Source organism: Bufo bufo, chromosome 4 (assembly GCF_905171765.1).
Source record: "Bufo bufo chromosome 4, aBufBuf1.1, whole genome shotgun sequence".
In the NCBI taxonomy this organism is placed as follows: domain Eukaryota; kingdom Metazoa; phylum Chordata; class Amphibia; order Anura; family Bufonidae; genus Bufo; species Bufo bufo.
The window spans coordinates 258,460,443-258,481,785 of record NC_053392.1 but is presented as its reverse complement, the minus strand read 5'-3'; the positions used below and the strand labels follow the sequence as shown (position 1 = coordinate 258,481,785).

Sequence of the window (21,343 nt, the reverse complement as noted above, 5' to 3'; positions counted from 1 at the left end):
TCGTATCCGCTGCAACTTCTCCTCGGGGAGCCTTGCTTCCAACCTCACTGAGTCCAGGATGACCCCCAGGAAGGTGATGGTCTTGGAAGGACCTACCGTCTTCCCCGAGGCGACCGGAACCTGGAGCGCCGAGAATAATTCCAGTAGGGAGGATAAGTTGGAGGGCTGCTGGGCCGGGTGTTCCACTAGCAGGAAGTCGTCCAGGTAATGGATGCACATGGGCGCCTGCCCATGTTTGACCAGGATCCAATGCAGGGCCTGGGCCAGACGGTCAAACAGCCATGGGCTGCTCTTAGAGCCAAACGTTAGACGATTGGCAAAGTAGTACTTGCCTGCCCACTTGATACCGTAGTACTGCCACAGTTGCGGATGGATCGGAAGCAGTTTGAAAGCGTCCGCGATATCCGTCTTGGACAACCAGGCCCCCCTGCCTGCCTTGAGAATAAACTGAATCGCCTCATCGATAGAGGAGTACTTCATACTAAACTCCTCCGATGGTATGAGGGAGTTGATACTGGGTATGTGAGAGGAATGAGGAGCCGAGAGATCATAGATCAGTCTTTTTTTATTAGAATCCTTCTTAGCCACCACTCCAATGGGGTTAACCCTCCACACCTCAAAGGGGATAGAATTAAATGGACCGATGAGGAACCCTTTTTCCAACTCCAAGGAAACCGCCGCTTGCACAGCCTCTGGATCCTGTCTGGCAGAGAGGAGATTCTCACACTCCCAGTTGGCATGTGGAAGGGCCACCAACCCCGTATGGAACCCCTGTGACAGACCCGTAAGCAGATGCACCACAAACTGACGATCACCATGCCCTTCTAGAAGTGCCCCCAGGAGATCAACGTTGATGTCGGTTAGTCATGCCTGTTTAGATGCCTTTTTTGGACAGGTGGACCTTGGATGTGCCCGAAAGCAGACTGTGCATACGTGGAGGGCCCTGCACCCACTGAACATGCAGTGACCGAAGTTATAATTATTACATATCTGGCTTTTGCCCAGATACACAATCGGCCTACCAAACTTATCCATGAGGGCCGGACCCCTGGAGACCCCCGATGTACCTGGAAGGGCTCTATCTGGACGGGAGGCCGTCTCGTTGGGGCACCATACCGTATCATGAAAAATGGATTGGCATGAACCACAAGTGGGGGCTCGGAGCCCCGCAAAGTGCCTGCAGAAAAGCTCCATGTCTAGCACAGCCCAATTGGTTATGAATTGAAACTGTGCTAGGGAGGCTGCGGCTTTAGCCGCGAAGGACCGATGGTAGTCGTAGAACGCCGAGCCCCCATACTTGTGGCCCAAATCGGTGACCTGATATAGGTAGGCGTCCAGCTCCTCCCTCCTATTGGGCTGTGCCGAACAGATGACGTCCCTGAACAAACTAAACGCGAGCACAAACTCGGGTATGGATAGTTTGCGGTTCAGTCGGGCATCTTTGGATTTCATCACTACTGACACCTCCCCGCAATCAATGGTTCTGTGCTCGCTAGCATCATGAGATGCTATAAGAATAGATGCCAGGTTGACCTCTTTGCCCGACAGTATATCCCTCCTGATATTTTCCGCCACAAAATGAGCTGGGACAATGGCCGGCGGAGTAGCTGACATACCTGGGGGACATGCCACTGGCCCTGACACCGCCGTCACGGGCGACACTGACTGCGACGAGGTGGAGGCCCTGGACTCCAGCTCCATGACCCCCTGTAATTACCCATGCTTAAACTCACAGGCTTAATGAAGGCGCGGGACGTGTAGGAACCAGACGAGACCAGACGATCCAGGTAACTGGCTGCACGTCCCGACTGTAACTCCCGCCGAGGTTATAAGGGCAGAGGGGGCGTGGCCTTTGCCCTTCCCACAAATACAGGCTGCCCGGCAGCCTTAACCACATATATATATTGTGACACAGTGGGGGGTTGTGTCTGGCAAGGCAGGTATTTTCCTCCCAACATGTGCAGCTGGGCTGGTTTCCAGCCAGGTGAGGGCAAATACTGGACCGGAGTTTAAGTGCCGTTCCGGATTTTGGAAGCACCTGGCTGTCCTTAAATAGGCAGCTGGGATTAGAGATGTCTCTGGTTTTGGGATCTGAGGCTTTGTGTCGTGCAGGAGGGCTGAGAGCCGCACACTGGGGAAATAGGCCCCCAAAAGCCTGCCAACAAAGAACTTCCAACAATGTGACTTGTGTTATATGAACTTTCCATTGTGTGTGAATTAACACCAAGACTGCAAAGTTGCATGCTGTTTTGTGCAATTGCCTCAACTGTGAATAAACACTGACGTTTCGAGTTAAAAACTTACTTCTGTGATGCGCCCGCTTACCAGAGCTAATCTCCCGCAATATATAGGAAAGGCGCTGATTTGAATTTTTTGTATTTGCGCTTTTTATATTTTTTAACACTTTTTTTTACTGTAACTTCTTTGCCCCTTATTCATATTCATAATACTATTGCAATCTATGGGATATTCACAGGATATCTGTCAGGCAATACCTACTATAGGACACAACTTTTCAGGCAGTTTTCTTTTATAGCTCTGGAAGCTTTCATAGGGCCCTAGGCTGTCATAGCAAGTGATTGGAGCACACAATTTTGCATCCAAAGATCCAATCGGAGGACAGAGAGAACCCTATCTCCCTTTTTAACCCCTTAGATGCAGTCACCTTGAAATTTTTTATCTCCAATCCCGGTCATTTTGACCAGATGCCAGCTATATTACAAAGTTGGCACTTGCTGCATATGAGCTGGGCTCAGTGCGTGAGCCCACTTTATAAACTTACAGTTCACCAACAGTTTATAATTACATTGCAGTGTTTATAAGGGTTAAAGGGGTTTGACACACCTCTATTCAGTTGTACTTACATTTTGACACCGAAACATTTGACATAATAAGTCATATGTCGGATCTTTAAAGATGGCATCCTTTGGAGCGGAGTGGACATCATAGCAACTAGGTGCGTTCTGTTTAACATAACAGATACCCGGACCTAGTGTCCGAGACTGGCGGTAACACTGATTGTTGACTTTTAACCCTCCAGATGCCATGGTCAAACATGACCAAGGCATCTGAGGGAGCAAAAACCCAGAAATGGGCCCTTCTGGGTGTGTTCTGGCTCTCCCGGTGAGGATCAGGAGAGGCAGATTTAGTGTGTGGCAGCCTCTGTCTTCCTGAATGACAAGAGGCTGTCACACATTAGTTCATATGGAGCCCCTGCCTGTGGCAGGGCTCCATTTAAACATAGAATAAATCTCATAGACTCCAATACTAATGCATTGGAGTCTGTGATAGAAGCAATCTGATGATTGCTTGCTATAGTTCCCTATGGGAGCTATACTTTTTTTTTTAAACATAAAGGTTTTTAAAATTATGTAAAAAAAATAAAAAAATATAAACATAAAATCACCCCCTTCCCCCCCAAAAAAATAAAAATAAAACATAAACAATAAAAAAAGTATCATGGGCATTGCCACATGTGAGAACATATACTATTAAGATCTAAAAGTATTTATCCCATAAGACAAATGGCAAAACGGAAAAAAAAAAGTCTAAATGGTCAATTAACAGGTTTTGGTTTGCTTTACCTCCCACAAAAAATAACTAAAAAGTATTGAAATGTCGTACACAGCCCAAAATCATATCAATAAAAAGTACAGATCTCCCTACAAAAATTAGCCACCACATGGCTCCATATATATGACTACAAAAAAGTTACAGGGGTCAGAATATGGCGACAGAAATAAAAAAAAAAAGAAATTAAGTTTTTTCAGTATTTAAACACAAAACAAACTATACATATGTGGTATTGCCATAATTACACTTAACAGGAAAATGAAAATAGGTCAGTGTTCCTGCATAGTGAATGCCGTAAAAAAAACAAAAAAAAAACAAACATAAAACTGCTATAGAATCTTATTTTTCACCACATTTGGAATTTTTGCAATATTAAAAGGTAGCATTATCTCCCAGTTTTACAAAGACATTCTACATGCCCATTTGTCATCATCTGTAGTTGGTGAACAGTCAGGAAATCCCCTGTGCACATAAGACTATACACCGATATGGATTTATTGTGTATAGGCAGCTTAACTGTTCCACATGTTTGTAGATTCACTCACCCCATTCTAGTCCCATTCACACCATTCTAGTCATTGAATTCTGTGCAACTATATGAAAACATATGCCACACAATTGCATTTTAGACAAAAAAAAATTATGCCCTCTAAAGAAAATATTAAAAAAAGTGGGGGAGTGATACGTAGATACTGAGTGTATACACAAATATTTACCTTTTTAACTGTATACTGTATGTAAAAGCACACCTCAGTTGTATATTCTGGGCATGGTTTGAATAGATCCTTCAATAGTACAATATACACTCACCTAAAGAATTATTAGGAACACCATACTAATACGGTGTTGGACCAGCTTTTACCTTCAGAACTGCCTTAATTCTACGTGGCATTGATTCAACAAGGTGCTGATAGCATTATTTAGAAATGTTGGCCCATATTGATAGGATAGCATCTTCCATTTTAGTACAGTGAACTCATTGTCATGTTCAAGACCAATTTGAAATGATTCGAGCTTTGTGACATGGTGCATTATCCTGCTGGAAGTAGCCATCAGAGGATGGATACATGTTCTCATTCTGTTTACGCCAAATTCGGACTCTACCATTTCAACAGAAATCGAGACTCATCAGACCAGGCAACATTTTTCCAGTCTTCAACAGTCCAATTTTGGTGAGCTCGTGCAAATTGTAGCTCTTTTTCCTATTTGCAGCGGAGATGACTGGTACCCGGTGGGGTCTTCTGCTGTTTTAGCCCATCCGCCTCAAGGTTGTGCGTGTTGTGGCTTCACAAATGCTTTGCTGGATACCTTGGTTGTAACGAGTGGTTATTTCAGTCAACGTTGGTCTTCTATCAGCTTGAATCAGTCAGCCCATTCTCCTCTGACCTCTAGCATCCACAAGGCATTTGTGCCCACAGGACTGCCGCATACTGGATGTTTTTCCCTTTTCACACCATTCTTTGTAAACCCTAGAAATGGTTGTGCGTGAAAATCCCAGTAACTGAGCAAATTGTGAAATACTCAGACCGGCCCGACTGGCACCAACAACCATGCCACGCTCAAAATTGCTTAAATCACCTTTCTTTCCCATTCTGACATTCAGTTTGGAGTTCAGGATATTCTCTTGACCAGGACCACCCCCCTAAATGCATTGAAGCAACTGCCATGTGATTGGTTGACTAGATAATTGCATTAATGAGAAATAGAACAGGTGTTCCTAATAATTCTTTAGGTGAGTGTAGTTGTCATCTGTCATTCTACACCCTCCCTCCAGTGATAAAAAGGTGAACCTACCCTAACCCACACAGCACACTTGAAAACTGAGATGCCTAAAACAAGAAGTTTGTCTTTATGAATGCTCTAGTGGAAACTATATTTCAACATTTTTTGTATCAATAATAACACCTGAAATGGGGTAAAAATCTGCACATTTTTAAAAGATATGTTGTCCTCTAAAAACATGGTTTGAATAATATGTAATTTTTAATAATACAAACCCTTTAAGAAATTATATACTTTTTACAGCAATATCCTGTGGCCACCCTGGAATCCCTGCTAATGCAATTCTGAGTGGAGATAAATTTACATATGGATCAAAAATCCATTATTCTTGCACTGGAGCTCATATATTAATAGGAAATGCAACAAGAGTTTGCCAAGAAGACAGTCGATGGAGTGGAACACTTCCTCACTGCTCAGGTATATCAGCAATAATATACATAGCATGTGTTCACTTATATTCTTTTTGGGTCTTAACTGATGGTCTTCCTTAAGAATAAATAATCCACAGTTTTATGTTTACCACCATATAATAGAATGTATACCATAATGCATCATATTTTTCTTTTTACTTTTAAAACTGAATTTCAGTTAGATCATAGCATCATATGACCTTAGTTCTTTTGAATGGTTTTCTGTTTCTATGGAATCAATGGGGTTTTTAGGTTGGGTTATCCTTTAGTTCAGGCTTGGCAATCTATTTAAAATAATTGAATGGCTAAAACTATATCAAATCTATAAGGTTGCTGAAACACATGCTTTTGAAAGTAATAATTTTGAGGCGATATCTTATACATATAATACTTCAATTTCCTTACTGCTTAACCATTTTAATTAACTTACCGTATTTTCCGGCGTATAAGATGACTGGGCACATATGGGGAGGGGGATCTGTGGATGACATTGCTATGGGGAGGGGAATCTGTGGATGACACTGCTATGGGGGGGATCTATGGATGACACTGTTATAGCATCTTATGCTATATGTGTCATTCACAGATCTCCCCCAATACACCGGCCCTGCCGCTTGCAGCAGTACAATATCTAAAGACTATTCCTTAACCAGCAGTAACTTGAACTTTAAATCAGCGCTATGATCTTTATTACCTTACAATGAAGCTCCGGTAACAGCAGAGCAGGCGGCGGAGTAACATCCCTCACTCACGTGACGCGCCTGCTCCATTCATAAAGTGCTCTGCCTTGTAAAGAGCTTCATTGTAATGTAATAAAGATCACAGCGCTAATTTAAAGTTACTGCCAGTTAAGGAATAGTTTTTTAGATATTATACTGCTGTGAGTGGCTAATACATTGCTGCGCTGTGAAGCTGTAGCAGCCCTACAGTGAATAAATTAAGAGAGGGGCGGCGCTGGGATCCAGGATTTGGGGCGCGACAGCACAGGGGGGGGAGGGTCAGGCAAGCGTCGACGTGAAAACTCAGATCCGATGGTATATTCTAACCCCCAGGCAAGTGTCCCCGTCACCATGGAAATGCCTGGGGGTTAGAATATACCATCGGATCTGAGTTTATACCTTATACCCGACGTATAAGATGACCCCCGACTTTTGAAAATAATTTCTAGTGTTAGAAAGTTGTCTTATACGCCGGAAAATACGGTACTCAATATTCATTTGTCCCTATGTAAAACAATAATAATTCTTCAGCTCTACCTTGGCAGCTTATATTTTGGGTTCATATCACTAATGCAGGAATGGCCAACCTGCGGCTCTCCAGCTGTTGCAAAACTACAACTCCCAGCATGCCCAGGCAGCCTACAGATATAAGCCTACAGCAGGGCATGGTGGGAATTGTAGTTTTACAACAGCTGGAGAGCTGCAGGTTGGCCAGCCCTGAACTAATGGATATAGGGTTTAGCTTGCACATATTTCTCTAACTCAATATTTTAGAATAGATCTTATGCTTTCATGTTTAAAAACTGCATACTGCAAAGTATATATATATTTGTTCTGGATACTACACTTTGGAATAGTGTAACCCGTTATGCTAACCCTGAGATGGCCAACCTCTCGCACTCCAGCTGTATAATAGTGTTGAGCGCGAATATTCGAATCATGAATATTAATCGCAAATATTTAGAATATAGTGATATATATTCATAAATTCGAATATTCTAGATTTTTTTTTTCCATCAGTAACCTCCCTTATTGCTTGTGGGCCAATGAGAATCTTTGTCTGAGTTTAGAAAAATCCCTAGCAACCAGTAGGAAAGTTCCCTACCCCTACTATATAAGATCTTCCCCAGCAGACATTTTCTACAGTTTTTTTAAGTTCTAGAGACAGCAGTGTCATTGCTGTGCTCTGTACGTTCCACACTACATTAGATAGATAGTTAGTTGGCTTATATATATAATACAGATAGTTAGTGGGAGGTAGTCAGTGTAGGTTATGTCCTAATATAGTGTAGCTGATAGGTTCTGCTGTCCATAAATACATGCAGACCTACTAAAATGTGAAGTTTCATGTATTGCGCCAAAATATTTGCTTCATTAGTGCCGATTAGCGCAATTGCGAATATATTGGAGCACTCTAACTGCATATAAAGCCATTTTTTATGTTCTGCCGTGCCAACCATTTTCTCTAGTCTCAGGAAAGTTCTAGCAGCTTGGAAAATGTAGCAAAAGTGACCCGCGCCTGTATTTTGTGTGCATTATGCGAATATTACATTGCCGATTTTTTGCAATCAAGAAAATAATCTTGAATTCGCTAATATATTTAGAATATCTGCCCAAATATTCGTGAAATATCGCAAATTCGAATATAGCCCCTGCCGCTCATCACTACTGTATAACTGCGACTCCCAAGATGTACACTTGCTTAGCTGTTTTCAGAACTCCACAGTGTAATTGTACGGAACAGCCGGCCAATGGCCGTCTGTACGAGCCCTAAGTATTATATAGGATTGCTAAATATGCACCAAGTTGCAAAAAATAAAAAAGTTAAAAAAAAGATAACTTTTATCCCTTAAGTTCCTCTTCATTTAAGTAAACGTTTTTAACTTTCAGAAAATACATATATAATTGGTATGTATATATTTTAAATGCTAGAGTAAAATGTTTTTGTATATGTGATTAAAGGAAATAATCCTGGAATGTGTGGTGACCCTGGAATCCCAGCTCATGGATCACGTCTTGGAAATGAATTTAGAACAAAAAGTTTACTTCGTTTTTCTTGTGAAATGGGATATACGTTAGTAGGATCCATGGAACGGACATGTTTATCAAATGGATCATGGTCAGGAATACAGCCATCCTGTGAAGGTAAGCACCATCTGTTTGTATTTACTTTAAAGCACCATGTATGCCCACCCCTAGAATAGATGCTGTACACTTTAGGGCTTAGATTCCTTGGCCACAGGTTGCTGAATCACAATGGTAATGACAAACTTGGATAAATACAACTGATCGAAAAGTAAAGTACTTCTGCTATAAAAAGCCATTCTATGGAACAAAATGCTGAGTGCTTTTGTGAATGGGGGCCAAAATAGTTCAAATAAAGCATGAATATTTCAAAATAAAAAAGATATTTTTTTTTTGTCAAAATAGCTTTAATTTGCTGAAATGGTTAATCACATGAACAGATCAATGAATTATCTACACTATTAACAGGTTAGTGATCTTTACATTTAAACTAAAACGCATAGGAGCCAATGGATCAGCTGAATTACTATGATTACCTCAATTTCTCATTGGAAAATGTAACCCAGTATATTGTTAGTGTTTTTCTTTAGTATGTTTGTGCATCTGCTGGTAGCATATACAGTAAATTCTACAACTTATCAAAATACATTAAAGGAGGGCATCTGTCAGCAGAGTTGTATCTATAAAACTGTCTGACCTGTTACATGTGCACTTGGCAGCTGAAGACATCTGTGTTGGTCCCATGTTCATATGTGTCCGCATTGCTGAGAAAAATAAAGTTTTGATGTATGCAAATGAGCCTCTAGGAGCAACAGGGGCGTTGCCGTTACACCTAGACATTCAGCTCTCTCTGCACTTTGACAGGGTCAGGCAGTGAAATCATGATCAAGCCTGTCTGTTCCTGTCAAAGTGTAGAGGGTGCAGCAGGTTCAGAGAGAGTCGAGCCTCTAGGTATAACCCGTTGTTCCTAGATGCTCATTTGCATATATTAAAACTTCATTTTTCTCAGCAATGCGGACACATATGAAGATAGGACCAACACAGATGTCTTCAGCTGCCAAGTGCACATGTAACAGGTCAGCCAGTTTCATAGGTACAAATCTTCTGACAAATGCCCTTTAAAATCTTAGAAGAATAAGGTCTTTAGACACCTGCAAAACAATTATTACTATTCATTGGAATGGCAGCGGGTTGGTAAGGTAAGTATTACTTTGTTAAGCTATTCCGCTCCATTTTTAAAATGTATTTCTCAGTCCAACAACCCTTTTATTTCTATCGAGGATATAACAGAAGAAAATGGATGAGTGCATTTCAAAGTCAGACAAGTATAGTTTGTGTCCAGATTCAGCACAGATAAAAATGTATTTGAATTGTGTAATATGCATGCACATAAATTATTACTGTCATTAAGGCTCTGCTATCCTCTAAGCCTTTAGACTTCCACTAAATTGGTATTTTATTTCATATCTGGAAATAAAATTACAGTAAGGTGTGATTTAACATCATTTCCCACTGTTAATTTTAATAGGCCAGAGAGAGGGTAATGAATACTAATTTGCTTCTTCTAACCTAATTTGAATGGTATCTTTAATGACCTCTAAATGTAACACAAATATTGTTATGAGAAGCAAAAGAAGTTTTCCAATTTTATAGCATAGTACAGTATGCATGGCATATATATAACTTATGCAACCTATAAGTTCTGTGATGGGGCTATTTAATTCTCCATACAGCTATAGTAACATTTGTTTAAACTAGAATTTATAGTAAAATATTCCTATATCCATTTTCTAACAAAAAATCCTCCAGGAAGATGGTAATGTCACCTTTGATATAGATTTAATGTAAGAATTCTTGGGTCGTTATTTTAAAATTAATAAGGACCATGTGTAGTTAAACTGTCAGTGACCTGTAGGATCCGACAGGCTGCTCTCTGCTAGAACAGCCTGCCGGATCCGCTGCTGCATATGCCAATGTTCGTTTAAAAATTACTGGTCAAAAAACCTTTTTAAACATCTGAGTTATTACAACACTGCAGATGTGCAGGTTTTTGCACGCCAACATCATCTCTTTACAATATAGTAAACCACAAATGTAACATATCAAAATAGATAGCATAATTTTATTTCCATGCTGTACTGTTACGTTATGCTTTGATATGGTGTTGAAAACTGCATCCAGTTTATTGTATTGTACATTGCCATTGTCAGTGCTATATATAGCAGTGGTAGCAGAGTAGAAGAGTCTTAAGACAAAAACAAGCTACAGCATGTTCTAGATGGAGTACACTGTGTCAAACGATAGATGTGTTGTCATGCATGAGGAGAAGGTTTCTGACAGATTGTGTGATTGACCAAAGGTGGTTGTTTCCAAGACCACATTTATAACTTGGGAATAAGAGGCACAAGCGAACATATGTTAGGTCTTCAAGGACACTGTGCCACTTACCATGACATCCAGCATCCTGGTCACTGATGTCCTCTCCATGCTGCTGTCTCCTTGTTATTGCCTGATGCTCCCTTAGAGCGTGTGCACGCTCACCTCTGACCTGTTAAAAAGCTAATGCACAAACTCCTGGGTCCCTGAAAAGCTAAGGCACTCTCACCACCAGGAGGGTGCCTGAGGTTTAGATTCCCCGGTGACCAGAAAAGGTATTTGATAGTCTAGTCCTACATTTATGATGCCTGTATTTCTGCCTGTGTGCCAATGCACTTTCAAGTCCAAGTTCAGTTCAGTTTGTGTTTAAGGCCACACTCAGCCAGGCTGTTCTGGCAGAGAGTAGCCTGCCAGATTTATATGGATCTTGCACTGCCAGATTCTATAGTCATCACAGGATCTCCATTGACTGTAATGAGGTCTGGTGGTGATCCAGCCACTTTCCAGCATTAATGCTAAGTTTCGGCAAATCAGAAAACGTAGCAACTGTTTTTGGTCCGGCCGACACCCGAAAGCCAGTTCAGATTGCCAGAGATGTGAATGGAGTTAAGCCAGTCTGTCTACCCTATGCTCAATTCAATTCCCCAGCCTGTTTGCCTTCTGTTTGCCTCCTTTCTACTCCACCTACAAGTCTTTCCTGTGTCTACATTAACTGTGCACTGCCTAGATAAAAAAATTATATAAAATAGCATTTTAGTCTTGGTGACTGTTCAGACTATACCTGCACTTTTGGTGTGTTCTAACCACTGTAACCAATCACTGGTCTTAGTGCTAATATTTATATGTATGACATAAGACTACTGAAGATGTGTATAGCACAATATGACTGCAGGACAACAAGCAAAAAATGTTTGGGGATGACCATCAGAGGAGTGGCAATGGAGCAGCGGTGAGAATCAACCTGGTGTGAATTGAATCTTTTTTTGAATCTTTTTTTATTTTATCACATATGTTGCATGTAGTCATTTTTTTAAAATCCTTGATCCACCCCTTTCAGTTCACTTTCATTATTTTATGGTTTGTCTCAATTAGAGATTAGTGTTGAGCGCGAATATTCGAATTTCGAATTTTATCTCGAATATCGCAACTTTGAGATTTTGACAATATTTCGAATATAGTTCCATATATTCGCGAAATCGAATATTCATATTTTTTTTTTTCATCTGAAAATATATGATTCCTCCCTGCTTCTTGCTTGTGGGTCAATGAGCCATTGGCCCACAAGCAACTGAATTGAAGCTGGAAGGAATCACGTTTTCAGATGGACCGGAATATTCGAAATAAAGAATATATTGCTGTATATTCAATTTTAGAATATTCGTCCTATTCTAATCTAAACCAATAATCTCGGTTATAATATTCAAGTTCACGAATATTACAACAGAAAAATCGTAATGGTTAATACGTGTGCCCGAGCGCATGACAAAATCGTTATTTAATCAACTTCAGCATACAACACCCCGACAAGCGTCCCCGTCACCATGGGAACGCCTGTGGGTTAGAAAATACCATCGGATCTGAGTTTTCCCTGAGATCGTAAAACCTCATATCCGATGGTATATTCTAACCCACAGGCGTTCCCATGGTGACGGGGACGCTTGTCGGGGAGCAGTATGCCAAAGTGGAATATTATTGCTCTAACTTCGTCTTTCAGAATATTCTTAATATTGCTCTAACTTCGTCTTTTAGAATATTCGTAATATTGCTCTAACTTCGTATTTTAGAATATTACGAATATTTTAAAAGACGAAGTTAGAGCAATATTAAGAATATTCGTAAAATATACATATTAGCCTAGCCACAGTCAATTAGTCATAGGAACGTTGCCTTATACTATCAAAAGAAAAATCGCAATACGCGATTAATTAAATCGCATATTATTCGCGATAAATGGAATAATTCCGAATATTCAATTTCGACGAATATAACACGAATATTCAATCGAATATTCGCGAAATATCGCAAAATCGAATATGGCACCTCCCGCTCATCACTATTAGAGATGAGTAAATTTCTCAAAAATTAGTTTCGGTCAGTTCGCCGAATTTTCCAAACAGATTTTATTCGATTTAAATTTATTTGTGGCAAATCATGTTAAAAAACAGCTATTTCCTGGCTGCAGAGAGCTTGTATAGTGGTGTAGAACAGTATTGTAAGTCAGTATGACACACACATGACAAGGTAAATTTTAGCGCCAGGTATAAAGAACCGTGCAGAAGCCCAAGATCCTACTATAGCGTGAAAGAGCGCACTTCTTTTACACCGTTGTCAGCTGATTCCACATAGATGTCTACACAACCTGTTCTATTAAACGCTTATACAAGTAGAGCCTCCCTGACAGAGTGGAGAGGGTGTCAGCAGTAAGTTTGTGTTGACATCAGAAATCAGAACAATAACCCCCCAAAAAACGGATCCTGTCTGTTGAGCATCCGCGTTCACTCGGTCAGCATTTGGTCAGTAATCCATCAGTATTGCTAAAGCAAAAAAAAAATAGGAGTGGATCCAAAACAGAGATGACAAATGAATAGAATATTTGCATGTCTTCTATGTTTTGCACTCACTCCTGCTTTTGGCTACCAAATCATAAGCCAATTCTGTTGCAAAATAGAGACCATGTCATATAGGCCTTATAGCTGCTACACAGACAGGATCCGTTGTGTGTCTCATTTTTCCTCCCTTCTGACAGATCAGAAGAAGGGTCAAATAAATGATGATGTCAACCAGGTCAAAAAGGCTACATAGTGGCCCAGTCATAGAGTGGGAAGGGTAGGAACAACATGAGTAGTCCTTAGAGTGTCCCAGTGACAGAGTGGTGAGGTGGCACAGCATGAGGAGACCACAGAGTGGCCCAGTGACAAAGTGGGGAGGTGGCAGCAGCATGAGGAGACCACAGAGTGCTGAGGTCGCAGCAACATGGGAAGATCACATAGTGGCCCATTGACAAAATGTTGAACTGGCAGCAACATGAGGATACCACAGAGTGGTGAGGTGGCAGCAGCATAAGGAGACCACACAGTGCCCCGATGGCATAGTGTTGAGATGGCAGCCGCATGAGGAGACCACAGAGTGGCCCAGTGACATTAGTTTCAAGGTGGTAGCAGCATGAGGAGACCACACAGTGGCCCAGTGACATTTTGGTGATGTGGCAGCAGCATGAGGAGAGCACAGAGTGGTGAGGTGGCAGCAGCATAAGGAGACCACACAGTGCCCCGATGGCATACTGTTGAGATGGCAGCAGCATGAGGAGACCACAGAGTGGCCCAGTGACATAGTGTCAAGGTGGCAGCAGCATGAGGAGACCACACAGTGGCCCAGTGACATAGCGTTGAGGTGGGAGCAGCATGAGGAGACCACAGAGTGGTGAGGTGGCAGCAGCATGAGGAGACCACAGAGTGGCCCAGTGATATAGTGTTGAGGTGGGGGACAATATCAGTACCTGCTGAAGATGGTGGGTGAAAGTAGGAGCATCTAGCAGCAGGTGTGGCATCAGGTGGCTGGCAGCATCAGAAAAGTAGATGAAGCAGGAAGCCAGAAGAAACAGGTCTCTTTTGTCAAAGTGTAGATATGACACCATGGATGATAAATTCTGATGCATCAGGCACTGGTGTTTGAAAATCCTGGCTGATCCACGCCTGATTCATCTTCACAAAGGTTAGTTTCTCCACATTTTGGGTGAACAGGTGAGTTCTCCTTGGGGTAACTATGGCCCCCGCCGCACTAAACACCCGCTATGATGCTACACTGCTGGCCGGGCAGGAAATCTTGTCCAGGGCAGACTCGGCCAGTTTAGGCCACAAATCAAGTTTGGTTGTCCAGTAGTAAAGGGGATCTTTGATGTGGGGTAGCAAGGTGCCCTCCAAGTATGTTGAGGTTCTGCTCTGTCTAGCTACTGCTGCTGGTGAGTAGTTTCTTTAGTAGGCGGATTAAGAAAACTGCTCATCACTGACTCTAGACTTGAGTTGTTGCTGATGGAGCTTGTACTACTGCTGCCCCCTCAATCCACCCCCAGCAGCCATGGCAGTGGAACGTGAATGCAGAGGGGCCCCCCAGTCAGACCTGCGTGAGGATGGGCGATAGTGTATAGGATGTCTCGATAGTAGTTCAGTTTGTCCGCCCTCTCAGAGAGTGTAAGGCCCCTTTCACACCGGCGAGAATTCCGCATTGCACCCGCACTGAATCCAGACCCATTCACTTCAATTGGTCTGTTCATATGAGCAGTGATTTTCACGCATCACTTGTGCGTTGCGTGAAAATCACAGCATGTTCTATATTCTGCATTTTTCACGCAAACGCAGGCCCCATAGAAATGAATGGGTCTGCTTGAAAATCGCAAGCATCCGCAAGCAAGTGCGGAGGCGGTGCGATTTTCACATATGGTTGCTAGGAGCTGATAGGGATGAGCACCTCATTAAAGTCTAATCACTGTATTATTTTCCCTTATAACATGGAAAAATAATAGCATTCTTAATACAGAATGCTTACTAAAATGTGGCTTGAGGGTTAAAAGAATAAATAAAAAATTAACTCACCTCATCCTCTTGTTCGCGCAGCCGGCATCATCATCTTTCTTCTTCCTACAGGATCTGCAAAAGGATCTTTGATGACGTAATTGCGCCCACTATCTTCATTCAGCAGGACCTACGCTGACGTCACCGCACTCACCATGTGGTGAGCCTGATTACGTCATCAAAGGTCCTTTTGCAGGTCCTGAAAGAAGAAGAAAAAAGACGATGCCGGCTGCGTGAACAAGAGGATGAGGTCAGTTTTTTTTTGTTTTTTTTAACCCCTCAAGACACATTTTAGTAAGCTTTCTGCATCAGGAATGCTATTATTTTCCCTTATAACTATGTTATAAGGGAAAATAATAAAATCTACAGAACACCTAACCCAAACCCGAACTTCAGTGAAGAAGTCCAGGTTTGGACCTGTGTACCACATTCATTTTTTTATCATGCACATGCAAAACGCATTGCACCAGCGCGATAAAAACTGAACAACGCAACTCAATCAAAACTGACTGCAACTGTGTGCCTACTCGCGCGGGTTTCATGCAATGTACACGCGACGCATCCAGAGAAAATCCGGGACGCCTGTGTGAAAGAGGCCTAAAAAAGGCCCCCATTTTGGACCTGTAGCAAGGGTCTAACATGGTGGAGTGCCAGCAGTCATCCCTCTGACGAATGTTGACAATTCGGCTGTCACTACGCAAGCAAGTGAGTATGCAACGTGCCATTTGCGCAAGTGACTGGGAGGGACTCCCTGCCTCCATCTCCACTGCATACTGTGTGTCTGGGTCCTATGCCTCGTCTTCCTCATCACCCTGTAGCTCCTCTGGCTGCTCCTGATCCTCCTGCTCCTCCTCTCCTGTCACCTGTGTAGAAAAAAAACCCATTTCTCTAAGCATTGCTTGTGCTCGAATGTCCTCCTCCTCCTCTAGTTCAGCCCCCACAGGGCTCATGTGGCCGTGATATATAGTCGCCATGTCTCCTGTCCCCTGGCCAGTAAGATTTAGCAGCATGTTCTCCAGGACATGAATCAGTGGAATTACGTTGTTTACCCCATAGTTCTGGCAACTGACAAGTAAAGTGGCCTTCTCAAAGGGCCCGAGGAAACGGCAGGTGTCACGCATGAGCTGTCACTGGCTAACATCGAAGTTACACATGGGAGTACCTCTGTCCGCCTGTATCATCAAGAAATCATTTATGGCCTTTCTCTGTTCATATAATCAGTCCAGCATATGGAGGATGCAATTCCAACTAGTGGAAACGTCGCATATCAGCCTATGTTGAGTGACGCAGTTTTGACGCTGCAGCTAAAGGAGGGTGTGCTTTGCGGTGTACTAGTACAAGTGCATGCAACGTTTCTTGCCATTTTCAGGATGTCTTGCAGATGGGGAGAAGACTTTAGGAACCGCTTTACAACCAGATTGAACACATGCGCCAAGCAGGGTGCATGGCTCAGCCCTTCTTGTCGCAGCGCTGACACCATGTTATTCCCATTGTTGGTCACCATGGTTCAGATTTTGAGTTGTCGAAGAGGAAGCCAGGATTCGATTTGTTGATGAAGGACACAGAGAAGTTTCTCCCCTGTGTGACTCCATTCAGCCAGGCAAGCAAGGTTCAGAACAGTGTGACACCGCCGTGCCCTGCACATGTGGTATGCTGGTGGATTAGTGTTAATTGTCCCTGTAGTGGTGGTTTAGGACACGGTGGAGTAGGCACTAGAGTAGGCACTAGAGTTGAGCGGACACCTGGAAGTTCGGGTTCGACGGGTTCGAACTTGACCCGAACTTGACCCCGAACCCCATAGAAGTCAATGGTGACCCCTACTTTGGAGCACTAAAATGGCTCTAAAAAAGTCATGGAAAGGGCTAGAGGGCTACAAAAGGCATCAAAATGTGGTTAAGAGCATGGCAAGCGCTCTGCAAACAAATGTGGATAAGGAAATGACTTTAAATAACATAAAATAAGTAAAAATAAAAAATAATAATCATGATCTAGAAGGAGGAGGTCCATATGGAGTAGGAGGTTGAGGAGGCGGTGGATGTGGCGGTGTAGGTGAAAGCGGCGGTGGAGGAGGAGGAGGTAGCCAACACTGTTTTTTGTTATTTATTATATTTTATATTTATTTATTTTTTGTTTAAATTTGTGTATACCCTAAAACATTGGGAAATATAAAAATTAAAACAAAGAGAAAGTGCGCTGGAGTACAACAATGGCTGGGTAAGGCCGGCATACATGTCTATTCTGCACAAGGTACGGACAAGTCCTGTGGGATCCCTGCCTGGTTCATTTTAATGAACGTGAGCTTGTCCACATTGGCTGTGGACAGGCGACTGCGCTTGTTTGTGATAACCCCATCCTGCCGTGCTAAACAAACGTTTAGACAATACACTGGCTGCAGGGCAGGCCAGCACCTCCAAGGCGTAAAGGGCAAGCTCAGGCCATGTGCCCAAAGGAGACCCAAAGGTTTAAGGGGGCAGACCCATCAGTCAGTACGTGTAGGCGTGTGCACACATACTGCTCCACCATGTTGCTGAAATGCTGCCTCCTGCTAAGACGTTCCATATCAGCTGTGGTGCTGGTTGTTGTGACGTGCTGACAAAACTTTTCCACATTTCGGCCATGCTAACCCTCAGAAGGCGTGGCTTGTAGTCGCGCATCTTCCAATCAGTAACAGACGTTTATACTAAATTTAGTACCCTCTCAGCAATGCAGAGCAGGGGTTTTTACCGGCAAAAATGGGTTAATGTCAACCATCAATGTAACAGACAATATTTAGAAATTTAGGTCCCTGTCACCTATGCAGAACCAGGGGTTTATTCACGGCAAAAATGGTAAAATGTCACCCAATAATGTAACAGACGCTTTTGCACCCTGCTCCCTCTTTTCCTGTGCTGGTGCCTCTGTGTGACCACCACCTCTTCCTCCAAACTGCACACGTCACTCGCTTGACCTTGATTCCATGTGGGATCTAGTACCTCATCATCCTCCACATCATCTTCCACCCACTCTTTACCTCTGCCCTCCTTGTAGGTCTGCAGATTGCATAAAGCCGCAGCAGTTGGCACCTGTATTTCATCATCATCAGAGACGTGCTGCAGTGGTCTTCCCATGTCCTCATCCTGAAACATAAGTGGTTGGGCATCAGTGCACTTAATCTCTTCCACTTCTGGGGCAGGGCTATGTGGAAGGCCCACGGAAAGCCTGCCAGCAGAGTCATCAAAAAGCATAAGTGACTGCTGCATGACTTGGGGCTTAGACTGCTTGCCCTATTTGCAAGGGGGTGAGTTGAAAGACAGATGGCCATAGGCTGTAGGTGCCAACTCTGAGCTTTCAGCAGGGGACTGGGTGGGAAAAAATGTGAAGGAACTGTAGGCACTGTTAGCCACCCAATCTACTATCATCTGTACTTTTTCTGGACTCACCATTCGTAGAGCCGCATTCGGGCCTGCCAAATAATGCTGAAGGTTCTGTCGCCTACTCTCACCTGAGGAAGGTGTTTCAATTGGTCGTGTAGCTTGCATAGATCAACCACGTCCTCTACCTGTAACAGGAGCTCCACTAACACCAGCAGCACCATGACCAGGGCCACGTCCTTTATTTGACGCTCTCCTCATTCTTTGCGTTCACCCACCAAACTAACAGTCAGGCGACAATGTAACCGCCGATAGTCAACAATTAAGTTCACTAACAGGCTGTGCCGGTGTCATAAAGAGAAAAAATTTCTTGAGGTCACACAACAGTGTGACAGTTGAATTTAATACAAATACTTTCCTGTCAAAAATTTTTTTAATTTTGAAACAGCAATGTAACAGCAGTATTTACTGGTTTTATTTGACTGCTAGAAATGCAGTGCAGGCCCCAAATGCACTTTCTAGCACAAAAGATGAGAATTTGTCACCCAACAATGTAACAGACGCATTTGTCAAATGTCTTTCCCTGTCCGCTATGTAGAGCAGGGGTATATCACAGCCAAAAATTGGTGAATGTCACCCGGCAATGCAACAGACAAATTAGTGAAATTTATCTCCCTGTCCGCTATGTAGAGTAGGGTTATATCACAGCCAAAAATTGGTGAATGTCACCCAACAATGTAACAGACGAATTAGTGAAATCTATTTCCCTGTCCGCTATGTAGAGCAGGGGTATATTACAGCCCAAAATTGGTGAATGTCACCCAACAATGTAACAGACGAATAAGGGCTCATGCACACGACAGTATTTTGCATTCAGTATACTGGACGTTTTTTGAGTTCAGTATACGGTACATATACTGAACCATTCATTTCAATGGTTCAGCAAAAAAAAAACTGAAGTGTCTCAGTGCGCATTTCGTTTCAGTATTTCCGTATTTCCGTACCGTGAAAAGATAGAACATGTCCTATTCTTGTCGCAAATCACGGTGCTTGGCTCCATTCAAGTCAATGGGTCCGCAAAAAAAACTGAACACATATAGAAATGCATCCGTATGTGGCATACGGATAAACGGAACGGAAAAACGGAAAGGAAACTGAAACACAACGGAAACAAAAAACGGAACAACGGATCCGTAAAAAACGGACCGCAAAACACTGAAAAAGCCATACGGTCGTGTGCATGAACCCTTAGTGAAATTTATTTCCCTGTCCACTATGTAGAGCAGGGGTATATCACAGCCAAAAATAGTTTAATGTCACACAACAATGTAACAGACGAAATAGTGAAATTTATTTCCTTGTCCGCTATGTAGAGCAGGGTTATATCACAGCCAAAAATTGGTGAATTTCACCCAACAATGTAACAGACGAATTAGTGAATTGTATTTCCCTGTCCACGATGTAGAGCAGGAGTATATTACAGCAAAAAATTGGTGAATATCACCCAACAATGTAACAGACAAATTAGGGAAATGTATTTCCCTGTCCACTATGTAGAGCAAGGGTATATCACAGCTAGAAATTGTTTAATGTCACACAACAATATAACTTCCCCTGGCACATATGCAGTGCAGGTGTCCTTAAAAAAGGCCTAGATGTCACCCACTGAGCTACCAGAACAGGATTAAAGTAATGTCCCTGGCACACATGCAGTTGCAAGTGCACTGCACTTGCAAAAATGGTCGCCGACGCCCACCTAACAAACAGACTGATTAAAGCTTATTTCTCTGTGGCACTGGGCTCAGGGGTACAAAAATGTAGCATAGCATCCACAAAAATAATCGCTGTAGTTTGCAGATTTAACACCAAGAACACTAGAATTGTTTCCTAATCTTTCCCTGACAGCTGCAGCATCCTCTCTCCCTTTACTAGTAAGAGCTGATGTGACGTGTGGCGCTACGTGACTCCAGCTTATATAGAGCCTGGGTCACATGCTGCACTGGCTAATCACAGCCATGCCACTAGTAGGCATGGCTGTGATGGCTTCTAAGGGCACACTAGTTAATCGCTTGTTTATTGGCTGCTCTGCAGCCTTTCAAAAAGCGCCATTAAATCGTCGAGCACCGAACTCGAACCTGAACTTTTAGAAAAATGTTCAGGTTTGGGTCCGGGTACAAAAAACCCTAAAGTTCGGTATGAACCCAAACTTTACAGTTCGGGTTCGCTCAACCCTAGTAGGCACAGGCGGAAATTGTTGCAGGACCAACGGCGTGAGAAAGTGAAGGTGGAAGCGGAGTCACCTGCCAAGTAGCTGGTGTGGCAGGAACCACATTTACCCAGTGGGCCGTAAAGAAAAAAGATATTGTCCTTGACCTTAGTCACAGCTTCACATGTCTGCCGTGCACTTTGGCAGACACCGACAGGCTCAAGGAAATGCCCACCTTCTGTTCTACATATGTGCGCAGGGCTGGTACTGCCTTTTTCGCAAAGAAATGATGGCTTGGGACTCTCCTCCTTGGCTCGGCACAAGCCATCAGAAA

The 21,343-nt window shown here is 42.9% G+C and overlaps 1 protein-coding gene across 1 annotated transcript in view; it reads left to right on the top strand.

The window, feature by feature from the left end:
• Window positions 1-21,343, top strand: part of CSMD1 (CUB and Sushi multiple domains 1) — a 2,494,699-nt gene that overhangs the window by 2,325,421 nt on the left and 147,935 nt on the right. Inside the window, exons 56-57 of the mRNA XM_040430026.1 lie at window positions 5,599-5,772; window positions 8,447-8,629. Coding sequence (XP_040285960.1) covers window positions 5,599-5,772; window positions 8,447-8,629 — 357 coding nt within the window. The remainder of the gene's footprint in view (window positions 1-5,598; window positions 5,773-8,446; window positions 8,630-21,343) is intronic.